Raw genomic sequence first — 21,852 nt, 5'->3', positions numbered from 1 at the left:
TGAGGGCAGGGATGAGGATTTCTTCCAGCACAACGCAGCACTTGACAAGGAATGGAGGGCCCCATAAATTCTGGTGTCTTCTTTGGGGAACAGAAGCCACATGGGTATGTACAATCTCCATCTCTGCCCTGCAGAACAGCTTTGAGACTCATTTCATGACACCACAAATCATTTCTCCACTAGATCCAATCTTAATTTCCTCACCTGCCAAGACCATTTGCCTCAGCTGTTGCACCCTGCTTTCTCATCTTCTCATTAACCCTCATCCTCTGCACAGATTTTGGAGCTTACAACATAGGGCAGAACCCTCTAGCATAAGTCACCATCAACAGATGACCTCATAAGGCTTGGTTCCTGCTCTGAGGTCCCCTGTGGCTCTCAGATTCCCCCAACACTATCTTGCTATGTGCCAGGCCTACCCACCTGCAGGAAGCAAGTTCCAGGCTGGGTGCCCTCAGGCAGCGAGGCATTGTAGAAAGTCCTCTGGAATTGGGGCTCATTATCATTCACATCTTGCAGGGCCACGCTAACTGTGGCAGAGGAGGCTAGAGGGGGCAGGCCACCATCTGTGGCCACCACAGTCAGCTGTGGCTGAGGTTCCAACTCATAGTCCAGTGAGGCAGCCGTAGTGATAATGCCTGAGGTGGGGTCAATGGAGAACCAGTGGGTGTGGGCGCCAGGGACTAGGCTATAAGTGACCTGACCATTGGTGCCTTGGTCAGGATCCCGAGCAGTCACCCGCACTACAAAGCTGCCAGGCAGCGCAACCTCAGGCAGGGGCTCAGGTCGGTACAGGTGGCGGTCAAAGGCAGGTGCATTGTCGTTGACATCAGTGACGTGCAGCACAAAGGCAGCCTCGGCCCGCAGTGGAGGTGAGCCTGAGTCTGTGGCTGTAACCCTCAAGTTATAGGCATCCCTCTCCTCTCGATCCAGCCGCCGAGCCACACATACCAGATAGATGACGCTGTCTTGGGTGCTTAGGGCAAAGTGGCCCTCTCCACCTTCCAGGGACACATTGACATGGGCAAAGTCACCATCATCTGGGTCTGACACGGAGATGCGAGCAACGAGCTGTCCAGGTGGGGCAGCCTCAGACACCTGGGGGGAGCCATCTGCACTGAGAAAGATGACAGTCATGGAGGGCTGATTGTCATTGGCATCTCGCACATGCACAGTTACAAAGGCCGAGCCCAGCTCAGGGTGAGCCCCACCATCTCGTGCTTGCACCACCAGTTCATGGACCCGCCGTTGCTCAAAGTCCAGTGGCCGCTCTAACCGCAGCAGCCCCGTGTGTGCATCGATGGAGAAGGGTCCGTCACCCTCGCTCTGCCTCCGGTTGATCTCATAAGTCACAGCCCCATTGACACCAGCATCAGCATCAGATGCGAACACCTGCAAGACAGGACTGCCGGGGGCCAGGCTCTCAGACACCACAGCATGGTAGCGGCTCTGATTGAAAGCTGGGGCATGGTCATTGATGTCCAGCAGTGTCACGTCCAGCAGGGCCTGGGCCCTCCGGGGTGGTGAACCACCATCATAGGCCTCTAGCTGTAGCATATAGTGTGAGCGGTTCTCTCGGTCCAGTTCCCCAGTAACTACCAGCTCAGGTACTGGAGCCCCATCTGGACCGGGGCGTGTCTCCAGCCGGAAGGTCTCTCCAGCCCCATCACCAGACAGTGCGTAGCCCTGGGTTCCCAGACGCCCAGCATCTGCATCACGAGCAGGCTCCAGTGGGTAGCGGGTGCCAAAAGCTGTATGCTCAGGTACCTGGAGGGCAGCCCGAGCCTGCGGGAAGGCTGGAGCATGGTCGTTGATGTCAGCCACTCGCACTGTAACTTCTACGGTGGCACCATCAGGAGTGACTGCAGTGAAGCGGTAGCGGTCCCGCTGCTCACGGTCCAAGACACGGGCTGTACGGACGACCCCACTGTGTTCGTCAATGGCCAGGTCTGTGCCCACGCCGCTGCCCTCCTGGGCGGAGATGAAGTACATGAGAGGAGCTGCTGTGCCTGCCGGAAGTCCCGCACTGATGTCCCCAATCAGTGTACCCGCTGGCTGCTCCTCATCAATCTGCAAGTCCAGGCTCCCAGCCTGACCCCAGGCACCTGGCACCCCAGCCCCCAGCAGAAGTAGCAGCAGCAGCAATGGTAGCAGAAGGCGGGGCCTGGGGCTCTTCATGCCAGGGCAGGAAGGCACAACGCCCAGCTCCTTCTGCATGACAAGGGTAGTCCAGTTGTGCCTTGGGCTCCAGCTCCAGGCCAGGCTCTGGGCCCAGCTTGACCTCAGACTTTGGGTCAGGTCCCACTGGGGCCCTGGCTCCAGCTCAGGCTCCCTGGGAGAAAACAGAAGGAAACGGGTCATGATAGAGGAGGGATCAGCAGTCCAGATAACCTGGACGAGGCCACATCAACATTCAGACATGCTCAGCCCCCAGCAGGCCCTTGTGCTGCCTCACACTCATCTTGGGCCACATGGATCTCTGCCTCAGGACTCTTCGGGGCCACTCCAGTCTTCCCCTTGGCAGATCCCATCCTTTCCTACCCTCAGCAGATTTTTCTGCGTCCTATTTTTTCAGGTCTGAATGCCCACAAACTCCCTTCTTCCTATTTCTAGGCTTAAAAATATGGACATTCTTTTCTCATTTTCTTCTCATCCAGAACTAATACTCGCTTCTTCCAGCCTCTATAACCATGTATTTTGTAACCTTTCCTGAACTGTCAACCTTTTCCTCTCTCCTGGAGCTTTCCATCAGTATTACATATGTTCAAGTCTCTCTCTCTCTCCCCACCCACCACCCTGCTGGAAGGGAATGATGTTGTTCCCTTAGCTCTACTTCCCTACTCCCCTCTCCATTCAACAAGAGATTGAGCACCTACAATATGGAGGCACTGAGGATACCACAGTGAATAAAGGAAATGGTCTCTGGCTTCATAGAGCTTATAGTCCAGGTGTTGAACAAGTAATTACAAGTATGATAAGAGTTGTGAAGAAGACGTACAGAGAGCAAGGAGGAATATAAGAGAAGCAACACAGGCAGGGAGTCAGGGAGTCCATGTTTTGCCTAGGAAGTGACATTAAAGTTGACATCTAAATGACTAGGTGCTAGCTAGGCAACGGTGGCCAGAGAAGGGGGATATAGAAAGGAGAGAAGGACATTCTGGAAGAGTGAACAGTATGTGGAAAGGCTTAGAGCCCACAGTCAAGGTGGGGCTTAGAGTGTCTGAGGGTGGGGTGGGGTTGGGGGCCATGTGTGTGAAGCATAGTGCTAGGGGCAGAGGGTATGAAATGAGACAGGGACTTGTAAGCTGTATTGAAGATTTTGACGTTATCCTAAAGGCAAATGGAAGCCACTAAAGCACTTCAAGGAGGAGTGCCAGAATATGACCTATATTTTGTGAAGATGGCCATTGCAGTTCTTTGGAAAGCAAAGATCACGCAGATTGGACGGTGAGGAGACACTTATGGGCATCCAGGAGATGACACTGCTTTGATGTAACTTGGATGAGTGTAAGCAATGAACATGGCGAGAAGTGGATAGGTCTGTGGTGGGGTTCAGGAGGTAGAGAGGCCGGGCTTGCTGACTGCTTGAAGGCAGGGGATGAAGGATTGGGAGAAGTCAAGGGTGATGTGCACATTTCTGACCTGAACTACCAGCTGGATAAAGATGTCCTTAACTGCTCAGAAAGAAAAAGAGGCGGGGCAAGGGACTAGAGAGGGGTGGTGCCTCTGAGTCTAAGGGGAGCCAGGGTTTCAAATGATGCTTAAGATCAGGAAGGAAACGCCCCAGAGCTCCTTAGTCTAGTGACTAAGAAGAATCTGCGGATAAGTGAGAGCGCAGACTTAAGATGGGATGTAGTCACCAGGGGAAAGAGGGACATTCAAAAGCTATCGCCCTTTCTGAAAGGTTGTTTCATTTCCTCCATTTTCTCACTTCTCACACTCTCCTCCCTCATGCAGTAAGGCTTCCTCTCTTGTGACATTGCTTTCACTAAGCTTCCAAATATCTCCATGTTCTATGTTGGCGGCCACCTTTTTATCTTCCTTTTATCTGGTCATTCTGGAACTCTGAAACACTGATCACTGGCTCCTTGAAATCTCTTCTTGGTTTCACACTGTGACCCCCACCTCTTATTTCCATCATGCTTCCCTGCCCACTCCTCCGTCTCCTTTGCAAGTTCTTTTTCCTCTGCCCACTCCTTCACAATTGGTGCTCTTCGTGGTTCAGTCCTGGGCAGCATCTTTTCCCACTCTCCACACTCTGCCTGGGTGATCTTATCCACTCCCATGCCTTCGGTTCAAATTTGTCAATCATTTTTTATGTGCCACCTATTTGCTAATGACTTTCCAATCTCCAGCTCCAGCTCTGAAGACCTCTGGAGACACATGTCCAGCCATATACTGGGCTTCAGTATCCCCAGCCATCACCTCAAACTGCTTCTCCTCCATTCCTATTCCTGTGAATAGGGCCACCATCCATCCAGGTGTCCAACTAGCAGTCCAGAAGCTCTCCTTGTGTCCTTGCTTATCCTCAGTCCTGATTTCCAATTAGTCATGTAAACCCCACCACTTCAACTAGACATGTCTCAGGTCTTTCTTGTTTCTCCAGACTGCCACATCCCAGTCCGAACACCTCTCCTTGCGATTCCTGCAACAGCTCCTCACTGGTCTTCTGCTTACTGGCTTGGACCTTCTGATCCATCTCCACCTGACTGGAGATACCTACACAACTCTCACCAAACCACTCCTGATGAAAGGTTTCCACTGGTTCCCATAACTGACAGCAGAAAACAAATGCCCCTCTACAGACAGAAAGGGAACCACACAAACTTATGTCTACAGTGTCAAGAGGTTCGTGGACACTAACTAGGTATAGAACGTCTGATCTACAAGATAAAGTCCAACCTCCTTAACATGTCTTCATGATCTGAGCCCTGCCAACTTCTCCACGGTCCCTCACCTTTACTTCCCCCACCATACCTTGCACTCCATCACGAAATCTATTACCATGCTCCTTCCTAACTCCTCGCCTTGTATTTGCTACTGTTTTTTCATGAGATATCCTCTAAAAATCCTCTCCACAAAATCACTCCCTCCTGCCCGTGCAGAGCCTATTATACACACTACTGGGCTCTCATTACTTTTGGCAAACACTGGCAATAAATTGCATAGCAGCCTCGATTTGTTCATGTGTCATCCCTTTGCACTGGATTGGAGACTCCTTGAGGGCAGTGACAGGTCTTGGTTAGTCTCTTGATTCTCCAGCATTTAGTAGACTTATAGCAAGAGCAGGCAGCCCGTGCTAAATGAATGGTCAGAGTCTCATGCTTCCACACCACCATACTCACATAACACACTCAGAGAGACACATCCAAGGTCAGGCCAACTGAGACAACATACACAAACACACGTGAGCCCAGGACCCTGAGGCACCTCGGTCAGTCCTGTGACTATATAAACATGTTCTCAGGTCTTTACAGATTTGCTGTGCTGTAGGACTTCCTTTCCACAAAGAGAGGTGGGTTTCTGACTCCCCTACTTACACTTCTGACCCACCTCCTCTCTCCCATCTGTGTGAAGCAATAAAAAGAGCAGGGGCTTTGGAGCTTGGACTGGGTTTGGCTAGGCATTATGTCCGTAATCTGTAAAATGGCTACAGTGACACCTATCCTGTGGGGTTTTGTGAAAATCAGAAACAATGTAAGAAAGGAACACAGAGCTGGGTATTTGCTAGACTCTCTTTCATTAATTCCCAGCACCATCCCCTGATAGGCCCCCTCTCTGCCTTCATCCCAGCTTCAGAATGCTGGGGTTGTACGTGTGCCACATGGAATAACAGGTCAGAGGGATTCCGAACAAGGAGGTCAGGGTGAACCCAGGCCTGACCCGAAGAGGGGAAAGGATGAGAGTACAAGGGTGGTTCCAGGGCCCAGATCAGGGATCTAAGCCCAAAGGCTGGGCTAGGGGTCAAGGGGTAAGAATGGCCCTAGTGATTTAATCAGTTAGTGGAGAGAAAGCAGTCATGGTTTGGAGGGAGGGAAGATAATAGTGAGGCCAATGTGCTTATCATACTGTGTATTATAGTTACCTGTCTTCCTGCCCAGACAAGTAGCTGTTTGTGAGCCCAGACTGGCTTTTATTCATCTTTATATGTAGCATGGAGCATAGCATATAGTATATGATAATCACGTTTTCTGAATGAAGCAGTCTATGAATGGTATGAGGTAAATCTCAGGTGAATGATCAGCCTTCAAGAGGAGAGACTCAGGTCCAGGCAGATGCCCTGTGTGAAAACAACTCCTTCTCCCAACCTGTGTTCCTTCCACTGCAAACTCTTGCAGAACACTTTCACGGTGGACACCCAAAGGTGCACACTCACAAAGTCACAGCCCCATGCACTGCCTGGCACTCTCTCTCACACTGTCCGGCTTATGCAGATGCATTCTCATGCAGGCAGATTCACATGCACACAGGTACATTCAACACATGCTCATACACACGTGCACAGAGGCTGGCTTTAACATATACACAGTCAGCACACACACACAGAGACCCCTTTGCATATATACACAGAAGCACATTTTCCACACAGATGAGCCTATTCTTTCACGTGGAACCCACCCCCACACATATGCAGGTATACATACACACACACAGAAAGACGCTTTCTCACGGCCCTCACACCAAGAGGCATGTTCACACACCCTCCGATACGCCCCCACATACACACACACACCCACCCTCTACACACACAGACCCAGTGTCACGTATGCACAGACTCACAAGGTGAGCATGCACTCACACTTGAAGACCCACCCACACGCAGGCATGCTCTCACACATGCTGCTGGGGCACTCGTGGTCAGCTCTGCGGCTGCAGCTGTGACCTCCAGGTCCCTGGGGCCTCTGTCTGGACTGTGCCTCATCACTTCCTGCTGCAAGGCTTCCAGTTCCAAACTCGAACTCCAGACTCTCTCCCGAGACCATCTCATGCTCACTCCAGCTCTCCTCTGCACCATCTCCCCAAGTCCGTCCGGTGTTTCTCACTCCTCTTCCCTGAGACTGGCTCCTCCTCCCTGCTCTTGTATCTTTCCCTATCCAGGTCTGTCCCATCCCTTCCCCCAGATCTGGCCTGCCCCTCCATCTTGTCTCTTTCCCCAGTATGTGCTGCCTCCTGCCTAGATCTGTCTTCTTCCTTCCCCCAGGTCTGTCATGGCTCTTCTCCCACCTGATTCTGCCATGCTACGTGCCCTCACTCTGTCACCGGTCGTGCTACTTGGTCCTCTGACTCCATCCTGCTCTCCTCCTCCATCCCCACATCTGGGCCTCTGGAACCACAGCTGGTTCTCATTAGGAGGGGGAGGGGCAAGACTGTTCATTGGGGCCTGAAACGTGATGTCAATTCCCCCTCCCTCACCAACAGAGCTCCCCTCACACTCCCAGTCTGTGTGTCTGTAGGACCTGGAAGCAGGGGGAACATGGGAGAGGAAAGAGATGTGGGCTGGGGGGGAGGAGCAGGGGGACTACAAGGGAAGGGGGTGCTCCAGGAGGAAGTAGAGGAGTGGCCCGAGGCGCTGAAGGGGAAGCAGGCTGGGGGAGCTGGCACCACCCAGGCCTCCTCCCTCAACTTCCTGTCCCAGGGCCAGCGAGGGGCAGCAAGACAACAGGGGTGAGGAGGGGCGCCACAAAACACAGATGGGCTAGAAGTGGAGGAAGAAGAGGGTAGCCTCAGTGAGCAAAGGGGTGAGGATACAGGGCCAGGCATAAAAGAAAGAGGAAGTGAGAAGAGGTTCTGGTAGGGGGATGACAGGGAGCAAGACTGAGGGAGAGTGACTGTGTATGGCAGAGGAAAGAGGGAGCGGAGCTAATTCAGAAAGGGGAGATGAGTTAAGGCAGGAACAGCCACAGCCCCACCGGGGTGCGTGCTGGGCCGGAGCTGGAGGAAGGAGGAGGGGGCTCAGGAGGTAGGAGGAGACAGCTGACAAATTAGCTTCCCTGGATATGCCTGGGACAGCCCCATAGGACGGTGGCCAGAGCAGTGCCCGGGCCTGGCTCTGTCTCTCCCGAGGACTGGTTCCCAGGAAGCACTCCAGGGAGAAGCTGAGGACAGATGTGAGCAAAAGAGGCAGAGGAAAAGTCTATTTTCTGAGCTTTTATGGTGTGCTGGGCCCTGTGCCAAGCAACTCACAGACAGTATCTCATTTAATCACCATAACAACCCTGTGAGGAAGGAATCCTGGCTTCCATTTTCAAACAAGGAAATTGAGACTCAGAGTGAAACAATTTTCCTGAGTTAACACAGCCTTAATTTGGTCGCAAGACTATGTAGTCTATGTTGCCTGAGATTCAGGGAGGAGGGAAAGATGGAGAGAATAAGAAATTACAGGAAAGTTGAGGGGACAGAGTCCTCGCAGGGCAACGGAGCCCTGAAAAAGGAAGAGAACCTGGAGGAGGGAGGTGAAGAATGAGGCCTCTGGGAGAGTCTGGGTTAGCAGCGGTGAGGCTGAGGATACAGACATGAAAGATGTGAGGAGGTGAAGGTGAGAAGACTTGGTCACTGACTCTCCAGGAAGATGAGGGAGTGGAAGGACTCTAGACTCCAGCCTGCCTACCAGGATTCCGGCCAGGTTACTAAAGTGGTTCCATTTGGACACTGCAGAGGAAAAGCCATTTTGGGGGGTGACTGTTGGGATCCCCATGTGAAGATATTCAAGCACAGTTGGGTTTGCAAGCCTGCAGCTTAGCATAGAGACCAGGATTGGAGATGTGGATTTGGACAAATCATGGGGTAACTGAAAGCTGTGGCCTTAGAGACTCCATCAGATAGAATGTGTAGAGTGAGCAGAGAGTCTTGGACAGAACCCTGAGAACTAGTCACATTAAGCAGCAGGTTGAAGAGACCTTTATTCTTCCTGGGCGCAGTATCACAGAAGTTAAGGGAGAAAACATTTCAAAAAAAGAAGGGGATCGATAATGTCCAATGCTGCTGAGAATTCAAGTAAGATAAGCGCTGAGAAGTGGACACTGAGGTCTCTGGTGATCATGGAGAAAATTGTGCCAGAAGAGTACTAAGGGTGCAAGCCTCTTGCAGTGGGAAATAAGAAAGAATGGATCAACTAATAGCTAGCCATAGACCAGGCATCAGCATGGATCCATTCACCAATACATGCTTACTACACCCCTAGAATAGGGAGACAATAAATCATAGCAAGGCAAGACAGGCTAGTGGTTAAGATGCAGACTCCAGGGCCAAGCCAGCTGGATTTGGTTCCCAGTTTCACTTACGGCCTGTGTGACCTTGGGCAAGCCACTTAGTTTCTTAGTGCTTCCATTTCCTCATTTATAAATAAGGACAATAATAATACCTACTACATTGTATTTGGCTGTTAGAGCAGTGTCTGGCACATACTAAGCTTTGTAATCATGTGAGCATGAGATATTATTACAGTGGTTAAGAAGGCAGGCTTAACTGTCAGGCTGGAGTTCAAATCCTGACTCGGCCACTTAAGCATGAGTCTAGGCAAGTTACTGAACATTCTAAGTGTTAGTTTCCTCTTAAACCTCTGGAGTTTAAAGTGCTTACCTTAAATGGTTGATATGAGAGTTAATGAAATAATGCTAACAATAAACATAGCACAATGTCCAGCACACAGTGAACGCTCATTAAATGTTAGCTGCTGCTGTTGTGTGCCACACACACACAGTAACTCTGCAATAAGTATTATTTCACAGATGGGGAAACTGAGGGCTCAAAGAAGATAGAAGAGAGACATTTAGAATGATCTAGAATGCAGTTCTGACAGACTCCAAAGCTACTGCTTTCTGTTAGACCACACTGCTTCTCTGCTGGAGGGTTTGGGATGCCCTGATAAAAGCTCATATAACTGGTCAGGCAGCAAAGCAGGGAAGGAGAATGATCAAAGTTCTGTTTTAGGAGAATACATCTGGCAGTGTGTGCAGGGTGGGTGAGAGGAGGAGGAGCTCAATGTTGAGACAATTGTCAGTCCAGGTAGAGGGTCAGGTGAGCATGGGGGCAGGTGGTAAGAGAGGGGAAGGAACATGGAGGATGACTGGAGGCCTCCAGGAGACAAAGATAAAAGGGAGAGGGGAGAGGAGGTCGTAGGGTACACATGTGAAGTGATTCACTGATAAATCTGTTATTCAACAAATACTTGTTGAAGACTTACCATGTGCCAAATGCCATACTAAGCCCTAGAGATAGAGGTGACATGGACAGATCAAGTCCTTTCCTTCATGATGTTCACAGGTGGGGAGACTCGGCAGGGACGGGCAGGGCAGGGTGAGGGAGCTGGGACACCGGGTAGTGACACGCAGCAAGGCTTGCCCTAAATTCTGACCCTGACAATCAGGGTCTAGGCTGTAGAACAGGCCAATGAGGCCAGAGCCAGCAGAAAAGTTGGAGATGTAGCAACCAGAATGTCGAAGTGGAAGAACAAATTTGGAAAAGTGGGAAGCTGAGGGTAGGACAGCATAGTAGAGGGCTGAGATGTTAGAAGTAAAATTAACTAAGTTAATAGCTGAATACTTAATAATTTTCCTTCTGAATCCCCAAAACAACTCTCTTAAGGAGATACTGCTACCTCCATTTTCACCCGATGAAAGGGGAGCTCAAAGAAGCTAAGTCATCCAGGCCATAAATAGTGTGGCTGAAAAGTCTAAAGTGTGGCTCCCTCTCCCCTCTTTCTTCTCTTTCCTCCTTTCCTTCTTTCTTTCTCACCATCCATATAAGTGGTGTGTTCTAGGTTCTGAGAGTTAACAAGCTTCTTCCATCCAGTAGCTTAGAAAGAGAAAAAAATAACAAGGACACTGCAGCATACTAAGTGAGCAGAGAAGGGCTTGGAAGTTCCAGGTGGACCTCCTGGAGGAGGTGCCCTCTCACCAGGAGACAGAGGGAAATGGAAGCCCCTCCCAAGTGGCAGTGGTTGAAAGTGCCCTGGTGTCAGAAGGTTACCTAGGGAAGATGGATACGGGAGCTGAAGGAAGGGGGGTCAGCAGGATGCTGGGAAGAAGCTAGGAGACAATAGCATGAACCCCTGGGAGGGGCTTTTGCTAGCAGATACCAGGGCATCAGAGAAGAGAGTCCAGTCTTGCCTCTGTTACCACTGACAGGCAAGAGAGGGAAGAGGAAACGGGTACAAGAATCAAGGAACCTAATATGGGGAGGACTGAGGCCAGGATGCCAGGAGTTGGAGGGCTCAGGGTAGGTGAGTCCGTGGGGTAAGAGGGCATTAAAGGAAGGAGCAGCCTAAGACACCTCTGGGAAAAGAATCTGGTGAGGCACCGTAATGCCTTGTAGCCTGGCACAGCTTCTGCTTCTTCTATCCCTTCCCAGAGCCCCAGTAGACACCTGGCTCAATGGATTTGGGTCTGCAAACTTCTGGTACTTCTTAAATATTTGCTAACTGAATGAAAGATAAAGTACAGATAAGGGTGAGGAAGAGGATCGAGGGAGACGAAGGAAGGATAAGTTGTAGGTGAGGGGAGTGGAAGTGTCTCCAGCAGAGTAAGTGGGTAGTGTGAAAATGTCTTAATTATGTGGGCAGCTGAGACTAGGTGTCAGTCTTCTGAAGAGTGAACGAGGGTGAGGGATGTGCTGTGAGGTACACATGTATTCATTCATTTTGTTCACAGTCAAGCACCTGTGTGGGACCCTGAGTCACAAAGATGAGTAATATGCACTCTTGCCATCAAGGAGGTCCCAGCGCGGTTTTTGGAGACAAGACAGGGAAGAGGCAATGACAACAATGAAACACAGAGTTCAAGCCTGCCTGGTGGAGTCATTAAAGGCAGAGTTTGAGACCAGATATGAGGAAGGGAAGAGATAAGCCAGGAGAAGGGAGTGAAGGGCCTTTCAGGCAGGCAGAGCAGTATGTGCAAAGGGCCAGAAGCATGGAAAAATGTAGTGTCTTTGGTGAACTACAGGAAATTCAATATGGCTGAAACTCAAAATGGGAGGGGGCTAGGGAAATGGGACAGGTGATGAGACTAGGAGGCTTGGGGAGGTCAGACTATGATCTCATAAGCTTCGTTAAAAAGCAAAGATTTTGTTCAAGGAAAATGGAAGGCATCTGAATAACGCTGAGCAGGGAGTGACATAGTTGGATTTGTACTTTAGGAAGGTGTCTGTTACTGCAATGAAAAGAATGGATTGGAAGAGGGAAGAGAAGTGTAGAAAGAAAAGTTAGGAGGCTCTTGCAAAAATTCATGTGAAAAGATGGTAGATGAGGGCAACAGCAGAGGTGACGGAGAAAAGGGGATGGGATATCAGAGATTGCTGGAGAGAAGACAGAACCAACACGTTCCAAGGGATTTCTGGATTATGGGATATGTGGAGAAGGGAATGGTTACAGTTAATTTCTGGGATTCCAGCTTGCAACCTGAGTGGGGATGGTCATTCGGGGAAGGAAGGAATGATGAGATCAGGTTTGCACATGATAAGGGGTCGGTGAGCTATACAGTAAAGAGCAGGCATGCAGCAGGTATGCAGAAATGGGGCCTAGAAGAGAGATGTCTGTGAGTCATCAGCCTATAGATGTTAATTAAAGCCTTGAAAAATGAATGAAATTGATTACCTAGAGGTGTGTATACAGTGAGACAATAAGAAGGTCAAAGCCAGAACTTTAAGGAACCGTGACATTCAGGGGGCATACAAAGTATCCCTCAAAGCAGACTGAGAGAACAGCTAGGAGGAGCTCCAGCAGAGACACATACCATAATGTAACTTTCCGCTTATTTGCCTGTTAAATGTTGATAGAATAAAATCGTGGCTCAGAAGCCAAACAACAAGAACAACTCAAAGAGAAAAGAATGGTCAATAATGTCAGCTCCTCCTGAGAGGTCAGGCAGTTAAGGACTTTTGTAAAGATCCTCCAGACTGAGCAGAAGAGATGTTACTTTCTCCTACGGAAAGCAGTTACATTTGGGGGGCAGGCACAAATGGGAAATGAGCAAGTAGGAAGAGCTATATGCAGAAGACTCTTTCACAAAATGTGACAGTGAAGAAAAGTGAGGAAACCTCTTAGCTAACGGGGTATTACAGGGTTAAAGAAAGATAGGAGAGGCTAGAGGATCTTTATGTCCTCCCAGGAGGAACGGGAGAAAGGAAGGAACTGGAGACATGGGAAACACATGGAATAATCAGTTGAGTGAGGTCCCTGTGGAAAAGGAAAGGGATGGGATCCGTAACACAGGTAGACGATTGGCCTTAACTAGAAGAGACACCACTTAGTTCTTATAGGAAGGAAGGAGAAAAGATTGAAGAGGATGCAGATAAAATTTGAGGGAGGAGGCAGAAATCTGAGGGAATTCAAAACAGATGGCCTCAGTTTCCTCAGTGAGCCAGAAGACCAGGTTGTGCACTCTTAATTCCTTCCTTTCCTTCACCCCCCCATGTCTGCTTTGTCACTGAGCCCTGCTGATCCCACTGCCTAAAGAGCTCTTGAAACCATCCACTTTCTCCTTCTCTCCTGCCACTACTCCAGTTCAGGCCAGTGTTATACCCTCCAGAGTTTCTGCAACAGCCAACTGTCCTCCTTCTCAGGCTCCTTCTCCCATCTCCACATTGCTGTCAGAGTGGTATTTCTAAAATGAATATGATCATATCGCTCCACAGCTTCCAATGATTTGGTAACTCTCCATTATTCTTGGGTTAAATGAATTTCTTTCTGTGGCCTCCTAGACCCTGCATGGTCTAAGCCTCCATTTACCTCTCCCACAGACTCTCTCCCTCTCGTCACCTCATGCTGTAAGTGTCAGGCTCACTGAACTGCTTTATCCCTCCAACACACACTATTTTCCTTTACGTGGGCTTTTACATGCTGCTCCCTTGACTTGGCATATTCTCCACCCACTCCATCAAGTTTAAGTTTAAATGCCACTTCCTCCAGAAAGCCTCTTCTGACCTCCCTACACTGGCCTAGGTTACTCTGCTGTGTGCTGCTATGTTACAACACTCACTCCACAGCCTGTAAGCTCCATGAGGATAAGGACCATGTCCATTTTGTTCACACTTGTGCTGCCAACTCCTGTCACAATGCCTAGCAGAGTGGGTGCCTAGTATGTGTTTGTTAAATGAAAGAATTAGTGTATTGATTAATTAATCTGCTGAAAACAATGGTGTGAGGGATGTGGGGTAATGAGTGTGAAGAAAATAGAAAAAATTTCATCTATTTATTTATGAAGGGCCCAGTTGAGGTTGGAATTTTTTAGAAGTATGAATTTATAGAAGTGTCCCCTGGTGTGGTTGAGAAATCATTCTAGTTAGGGGCAATAATTTGAGGGATGAGTATAGAAGACAAGGAAACACAGTGGCCAAGGAGTGGTTAAAGGGATGATCCTTAGCATATGAGCTGGAAAGAAAGCACAAAGTCAGAAAGGAACAGAGTAGGAGAAAACAAAGAGGTCAAGGGCAAGAGGTCATTATGAGGTTAAAGAATGTAATGGGAGCGAGAACATCTGAAAGCTGGAAGGATATAGGAGGTTGTGAGTAGAGAGAGGAATGCAAGAGTTTAGAACTTTAAAGGTGGAATAGTTCTACAGAGTGGTCCTGGGAGGGAAGAAGAAGGTAACAGGAGCTAAGGAGGTCAAGAATCTGTGAGGCTGTGGTGTTGAGGGACACTGAGAAACCATGGCAGGATACACTATCCAGATCTCGAAGTTTTCAGGGAACAAGAGGGTATGCCTGGGAGATCTACGTACGAGAAGGGGTGATGGTGTGAGCATGATAAGTTAAGCAGAGTTTATTCAGAAGTTGGGACAGTTCTTCCTGTGGTGTGCATGCCATCCATGACTGTCTCCTGGGGGTTGTACAAGTGGCTGTGTGGTAAGGGCAACTGTGGCACAGCCTCCTGTTAGTGACAGGCCTCTAGGACACCCACTATGCAGGGGCAGCTCCAAGGAAGTAAACCTAATAAGATGTGCTGTGACAGTTGTGACAGTGCTTCTGATGGATGTGGATTGCAGTGACAATGTCTCCTGAGAGGTGCTGGTCTACTTGTTTGTTGCTGGTGACAGTGTCTCTGGAGAGTGTTAGCAGTAACAGTGTCTTCCATGGTATGTGTTGGCCTTGACAATGAACCGGTGGAAGTATGTTAGTTGCAACATTTCTGCTGTGGGTGTGTGTTGTCATGAGAGCATTTTCCGTAGGTGTGTGTTGGCTTGATAGAGTCTGCTGTGGGTGTGTGTTGGTTCTGACTGGGGGTGCTTCCTGGGGGTGGGCTTCCTGGAAGTGTGTGATGGCTGTGAGGGTATCTCTTGAGGATGTGTGTTCCCTGGGACTGTGTCCTCTTGTGGGTTGAGTAGGGCTATGACTGTGTCCCTATGGGTATTTGAGAAGTTGACATAAGCGACAATATTTTTCTGGCCTATGACCTTGTGGCTGTGGGCCCAGCCCGCCACACTGAGTTCATTGTGCTTCTAGACCTCCCTCTCCCCACACACTCCACGTGGGACCCACGCCTGCAGTGACCTTGCTCTGTCCCCTGCACGGGATTCTGAGCTGGGTATCCCAGACACAAACTCCCAGTTGCTCGAATCTCCCACTCAGAACACGTCTGGGTGACCCCCCTCCATCCACTTCAGGCTGTGCCTGCCTCTCCTCTGCTTCTCTGTACTTCTCCTCCCTCAATTTCTTTGTCTCTGTCTCAGTTGGTCTCTGTCACACACCCATCCTCCACATTCTGACACATGGGCTCCCACAGAGCGGGCAACACACCCTCACAGGGACTCGTTCACCATGACACACGGTCATTCTGACCCTCGCACCCTCAGAGTGACATGCACATGCACACACAGCCAGAGAGACACCCAGGGACACACAACCTCCCAGTGACACGCATTGACACACTCCGACGATGCACTGGAACACAACGCTGTCGCACCCCACAGCCCCGGCGCACGCTCACGCCGCCACCCTCCCCGACTCGATGACACACGCACACAAAGACCCCCAGGCCCTGCCCCCACGCTCACGTTCACGCTCGCCCGGGTCCCGCAGGCCCAGGCCCCCCCTCCCCCATTGTCTCCGGCTCAGAACAAAGCCCCCGGCTCCGCCGCCGCCGCCGCAGCCCAGGGGAGGCCGGCGGGCAGGGCGGCCGCGGCCGGACGGGCCGGGCGGGCGCGGGCACTGACCTCCGCGCGACGCGGGCTCCCTCGCCCGGTGTTGAGGCGCCGTCCGGCCGCGGTCAGCCCCCCGGGCAGCGCCCGCCCGCGCGGGGCCTGGGGCCGCGCATCGTCCGCAGTCGCTGTCTCCGAGGCCCGCGATCCCCTCCGGGCAGCCGCCGTCGGTCCGCGCACCCTTGGCCGTCGATCGTTCCGTCCGCTGACGCCCGGGCGCCGCCTCCTGCACAGCAGCCCCGCCGAGGATGCGAGCTTCGCCGCCGCGGCCCCGCCCCCCCCCCCCCCCCCCCCCCGCCCCCCCCCCTCCGCGCGGTAACCCGAGCCCCCGCCCCTCCGCCCGCGGAGCCCCCGCCCCCGCCCCCACCCGCGCTCCGCGCCGCCGCCCCCCCTTCCCCCCGGCGCCCGCCCGGCCTCCCTCCGCCCCTCCACTTCCCGGCCCCAGGCCCCGGCTCCGGATCCGGCCCCAGCGCCGCGCCGCGCCCCCGTCCCGGTTCCCTTCCCGTCTCCCCGTCACTTCTCCCGTCCTCTCCTCCCATTCGGTTCTCTACGCCCTCTCGTCTCTTCCCCTTCTCACCGCTCCCTGCTGCTCACCTCCTCCTCTTCCATCTTCTTTCCATCCCCTATTCCCCTCTTCTCCCTCAGTGCCCTCGTCTCCCTCTCGCCCCTTCTTTTTCCCAACCGTTATCTCCATTCCCCTCTGCCTTTCTCCCATCCCCTTCTTCTCGCCCGGTCTCCATCATTTTCTCCCCACCTCTTCTCTCCTTTCTCTTCTCCTTATCCCTTCTGCTCGATCTCTCTCCAGCCTCTTTACATCAGATTCTCCTTCCCCACCTCTTCTTTTATCCTCTTCTTCCTATCCCTTTCTCCCCGTCTCTTCTCCCCACCTTTCTCCCCATCCCCTTCTCCCTGTGTCTTTCTTCTCACCTCATCATCCCCTTTTCCTCACGCCTTCTCCCCATTCCCTTTTCTCACCCCTGCCCTTTTCCCTACCCGCTTTCGCTTGCCCTTCTTCCATCGTAACCTCGGCCTTCTCCCCTGTTAGTCACTTTTCATTATCCCATGATTTATATCTCTTTTCTCTCCTTCACCCCCAGGCTCCCTTTCTCCCACTTTCTCTTTATCCCAAATTTGAGGGTAGAGATCGGGAGGTATTGGAAAGAAGAGCTTTGGGGATGGTGGCCCCACTCACGATATACTCCCTAGAAAAATAAAGTGAGGAGGAAACCCGGCAGGGAAGTGGGAAGGGGCTCAAAAAACCAACTTGGGAGAGAATATGGGGAGAGGGGAAATCAGACAGAGACAGAGAGCAAGCAATCTTAAAGGAACTGGGAGAGTTCTGACTCCTGTCCTTCTTCCTTAGGACTGCGAGTAGACTGTGAGAAAAACAGGTTTTCTGGACTTCAGATGTGTACAAATGGCACAAAGAAATCAGGAACTTCTGTGGAGAAGGAACAAAGTTTCAGTTGAAGAAGAAGGGAGTGTGATTTTGGAAGAGGAGTGAGGGAGAGACTGGGGTCCTTGATCATATCCACGGCTCTGGCTTGGGCAGCTGGGTGGATGGATGGTGGTGAGGCTGGCTGTGCTCCACAAAAGGAGCAGGAGAAGGCTGCAGGGGGTTGGTATGAGGAGATGATGACTGTGACTTGGGGCTGCTGACTTTGAAGTGCTGGTTGGGTAGGTAGGTCTGCAACTTAGAGGAGCGGTCTGGGATGGACATAAATATTTGGGAGTCATCTGCAAATGCCGTATAAGCTTGAATATAGGGTGAGGTTTTTGCTTTTTTGTTTTTCCAAAATCATCCCTCAAGAAAGAGAGAGTAACCTTATATTTGAGTCCTTACAAGGTCTCTCATATTACAGGGTTTGCTCTCATTTACTTTATTTTGAACAACAAACCACTGGATAGGGCAGTATGGTATGGTGACTAAGCTTGTGGACTCTGGAGCCAGACTCCCTGGCTCAGGGTCCAGCCTCTTCTATTTACAAGCTGTGTGGCATTGGGAAAGTTACTTAACTTGTCTCTGCCTCAGTTTTCTCATCTATAAAGTGGGCCTAAGGATTAAATTATGTAATATATATAAAGCACTATATACCTGGCACTATATGGTAAGTGCCCAATAAATGCTAACTATTTTTACTGTTTGGCTAAGACCCATTAACCTGAAATGTCCTCAACAATGCTTTTTGGATGTATTGTAGTCAAAGAAATTTAACACAGCTTTGGTAACTATTCCTGGTAGTATGACTTCATAACTGCATGTGTTGGATGTCTCAAAATATGCTTTTTAAAGATTGCTTTAAAAAGCAATACAGTAGTACTTGGAAGAGGTTTTTGTGATGCCGAATTTGTTCTGTTTCTTGACCTGAGTGGTTATATGGACCTGAGGGATGTTTCATTCTGACAGTTCATTGAGCTGAACATTTATGATGGCTTGTGGCCTTTTCTGTATAGATGTTATATTTCAGTAAAAAGGTTAACAGAAATATAATTTTAAAAAAGCATTACATTAAGTGATGTTTTGAAGTCACGAATGTACTCAGGCAGGGTGCATGCAAAAAGCCAACTGTCCTAGTGTGATGCAAATGAAACTTGTGACTTAGGAGAAAGTTTCCAAGGACTGCATCATCTGTGAATTCAAACTGTGCTGTGTCCTCTCCCAAGCCCTTCGCTTAAACAGAAGAGAAGGACATCTGTTCTGGGAAAACACGTAAGATGGCTGAAAAAGTGATCCTAATGATGAGAAAGACACTGCTTGTGTGTTGAGTATGGATAAAATTGTTTAATAATTTATGAGAATGGAAAAGACAATATTTATCAGTTATATATTTTTATATGATATATGAATTTAAATATATGTACAATAAAGTCCATTAACTCATAGAAGTACACTTTTGATTGTTTCATCCTCATCCTTAAAGGTTTACATTTCTAGGTTGGTTGAAAAGCTTTTTGGATCTTCTCACTGGGAAAAATGAAAAATTACTGTTTGGGCAAGACCCATTAACCTGAAATGTCCTCAACAACCCAATCTGTGTTGCTTTGTATATGGTAAGCTGTATTGTATAGTAAGTGTGACAAATGGTAAGTGAAGGTAAGGGAGTGAATGAGATTGCTGAGGGAGAGCATGTACATTAGGAAGAAAAGAAGGTCTAGGACAGATGGCTGAGAAGCTCCAACACGTAAAGGTTGAGAAGAGGAGGAGCCCTCAAAGGAAAGTGAGAGGATGTGGCCAGACGGGAAGGAGAAAGAAAGGGAGGTGAGTGGTGCCACTGAAGCCCAGGGAATGGCCACAGAAGAAGCCACGAAGTGAGGAGAGGTCATTAGGTTGGAATGACACAGAGCAGGCCAGTGAGGTAAGGACTGAAAAGTATCCATTGGATTTGGCTGGGGCCTAGGGGGCAGGCTGGTGACCCTGGGGACAATGTGGTAGGTGCAGTGGTAAGGATGAAGGCTAATTAGCACTCAGTAACTAAGGAGTGAGTGGAAGGTGAGGAACTGAAGACTTGGAGTAGAGCTTATTCTTTAAGGAGGCCTAACTACGGGGGAGGAGAGAGACCTATAACTGGCGTAAGGGACAGGAGTTTTAGGGGGTCAGGAAGTTTTTCAAATAGAAGAATCTAAATTCATTTATTTTCTTGCTTCCTTCATTTATTGAAGACACATTTAAGTGCCTGCTATGTGCAGCTTTATAGTTAAGATACATAAATTAAGACATGACTAAGGAACTCATGGTAAGCTGTGAAGACAGACCTGCCAACTGACAACAGAAGGTACAATAGAGGAGAGCATGGGGTTGTGGATATAGGGGGCTTCCCAAGCCAGACCAGGGCTGGGACATCAGCAAATAGTGTCACAGAGATGACAATGGAACTGGATTTGAACGATTAGAAGCATAGCAGAGGGAAAAGTTAGAGAAAGGACTTTTAGGCAGAATAAACTGACATGTTCAAGATCAATCACAAGAGCATGAAAGAAAATAGCTCTGGCCATGAAGGGTGGCATCCAGGCTTCAGTGGTGGTGGTCCTGCACAAACTGGCTTGGCTGGAGTGTTGAGCATGTGGGCTAGTGTGGGAAGCAAAAACAGGAAAGGTAAATGGAGCCAAATCATGGAAAATATACATCATGCAAATGGTCCAGGCTCTGAGGAGCCATTGAAGGGTTTATTTAATAAGATAAATGAAATGGACAGGTTATGTGTCATCAACATAATTTTGGCTATTTCCCAGCTTATAATGAGGGTCTAAATTAAGGTAGTGATAGTAGGATTAGAAAAGAGGAGTAAGATAAGAGAGAAATTACAGGGATAAAACTACTAGAAGTAAAGGGTGTAGCATGGGAGGATTTTAAGATGGCTTCCATGTTCTTGGGTTGTACATTAGTGATGCTACTTAGGAAGCTGGGGAAGCAATAGAGAAGCAGGTTTGTGGGGAGAAGGTAAGATGGTGAGTTGAGTTTTGGATATAAGAGTTTAAGATGTATGTGAGATATCCAAATAAATATGTCTAATAGGTGATTGAGTATACAATTTGGAACTCAGAAGAGAGTTGAGCTGAGGGTAGATATTTCAAAGCAGTTAGTTTGCAGGTGGTAAGTGGAATCATGAGAATGGATGTGGCCACCCACAGAGAGCATGAAGTGAGAAGAGCATCTAGGCAGCCTTTAAGACATGGGCAAAAAAAGAAGAGTCATAAAAGAAATTGAGAAGAAACAGGCAACAAGGTAAGACTTAAATGAAAGTAGTATCTGGGCCAGTGCGGTGGCTCACGCCTGCAATCCCAGCACTTTGGGAGGCCAAAGTGGGCAGATCATGAGGTCAGGAGTTTGAGACCAGCCTGGGCCAACATAGTGAAACCCCATCTCTAAAAATACAAAAATTAGCTGGGCGCAGTGGTGTGTGCCTGTAGTCCCAGCTACTTGGGAGGCTGAGGCAGAAGAATCGCTTGAACCCAGGAGGCGGAGGTTGCAGTGAACCAAGATCGTGCCACTAAACTCCAGCCTGGGTGATGCAGTGAGACTCCGTCTCAGAAAAAAAAAAAAAGAGAGAGTATCTGATGTGTTATCATAGAAAGCAAGGGAAGAAGCAACCACTAGAATGAGAGTTGTCATCAGAGTAAAAATATTGTAGGAAGAGGAGTCTGAGAGGTCTTCATTAGATTCTGGAATCAGGAGATAGCTGATGATCTTAGTATCAAAGGAGAGGAGGGGAGAGACACCAGGCCACAGGGTGGAAAAGGTGAAGTGGAAGTAAAACAATAGTGATGTGTGTGGAAGAGTGAAAAGTTGATTGCACATGAAAGAAACCCCATTTGAATTCATTTAGGAAAGAAAGGTATATTTATTGGCCCAGATAACTAAAGCTGGGAGATGACTGGCTAATGGAACCAGAAACTGAAAGCCCATTAACACTTTCTCTGTGTCTCTGGTTTCTGTTTTCCATTTCATTTTATTTTGCTTGTCAGCTTCATTTCCTCCTACTGATATTTTTAATGAACTTTTTATTTTGGGATAATTTTAGATTTATAGAAAAGTTGCAAAGATAGTACTGGGGGTTCCCATATACCTTCACTGAGTTTCCTCTAAACATTGGTCTATTGTTATTATTATTACTATTATTATTATTTTGGAGATGGAATCTTACTCTGTCGCTGAGGCTAGAGTGCAGTGGTACAGTCACATCTCAATTCAGCCTCAAACTCCCAGGCTCAAGCAATCCTCCCA

General features: G+C 49.3%; 1 protein-coding gene across 2 annotated transcripts in view; it reads right to left on the bottom strand.

The window, feature by feature from the left end:
* Window positions 1-21,852, bottom strand: part of DCHS1 (dachsous cadherin-related 1) — a 44,330-nt gene that overhangs the window by 18,117 nt on the left and 4,361 nt on the right. The window contains exons 1-2 of one of the 2 annotated variants that reach the window (XM_032166724.2): window positions 16,146-16,399; window positions 424-2,332 (exon numbers count right to left, since the gene is read on the bottom strand). In XM_032166724.2, the coding sequence (XP_032022615.1) occupies window positions 424-2,217 (1,794 nt within the window). In that variant the 5' untranslated portion in view covers window positions 2,218-2,332; window positions 16,146-16,399. Of the gene's footprint in view, window positions 1-423; window positions 2,333-16,145; window positions 16,400-21,852 lie in introns of those variants that run through there. The other variant, XM_032166723.2, reaches the window with a different exon arrangement.

This window comes from Hylobates moloch, unplaced genomic scaffold (assembly GCF_009828535.3).
Source record: "Hylobates moloch isolate HMO894 unplaced genomic scaffold, HMol_V3 SCAFFOLD_11, whole genome shotgun sequence".
In the NCBI taxonomy this organism is placed as follows: Eukaryota; Metazoa; Chordata; class Mammalia; order Primates; family Hylobatidae; genus Hylobates; species Hylobates moloch.
This window is presented reverse-complemented; position numbering and strand designations above follow the sequence as displayed.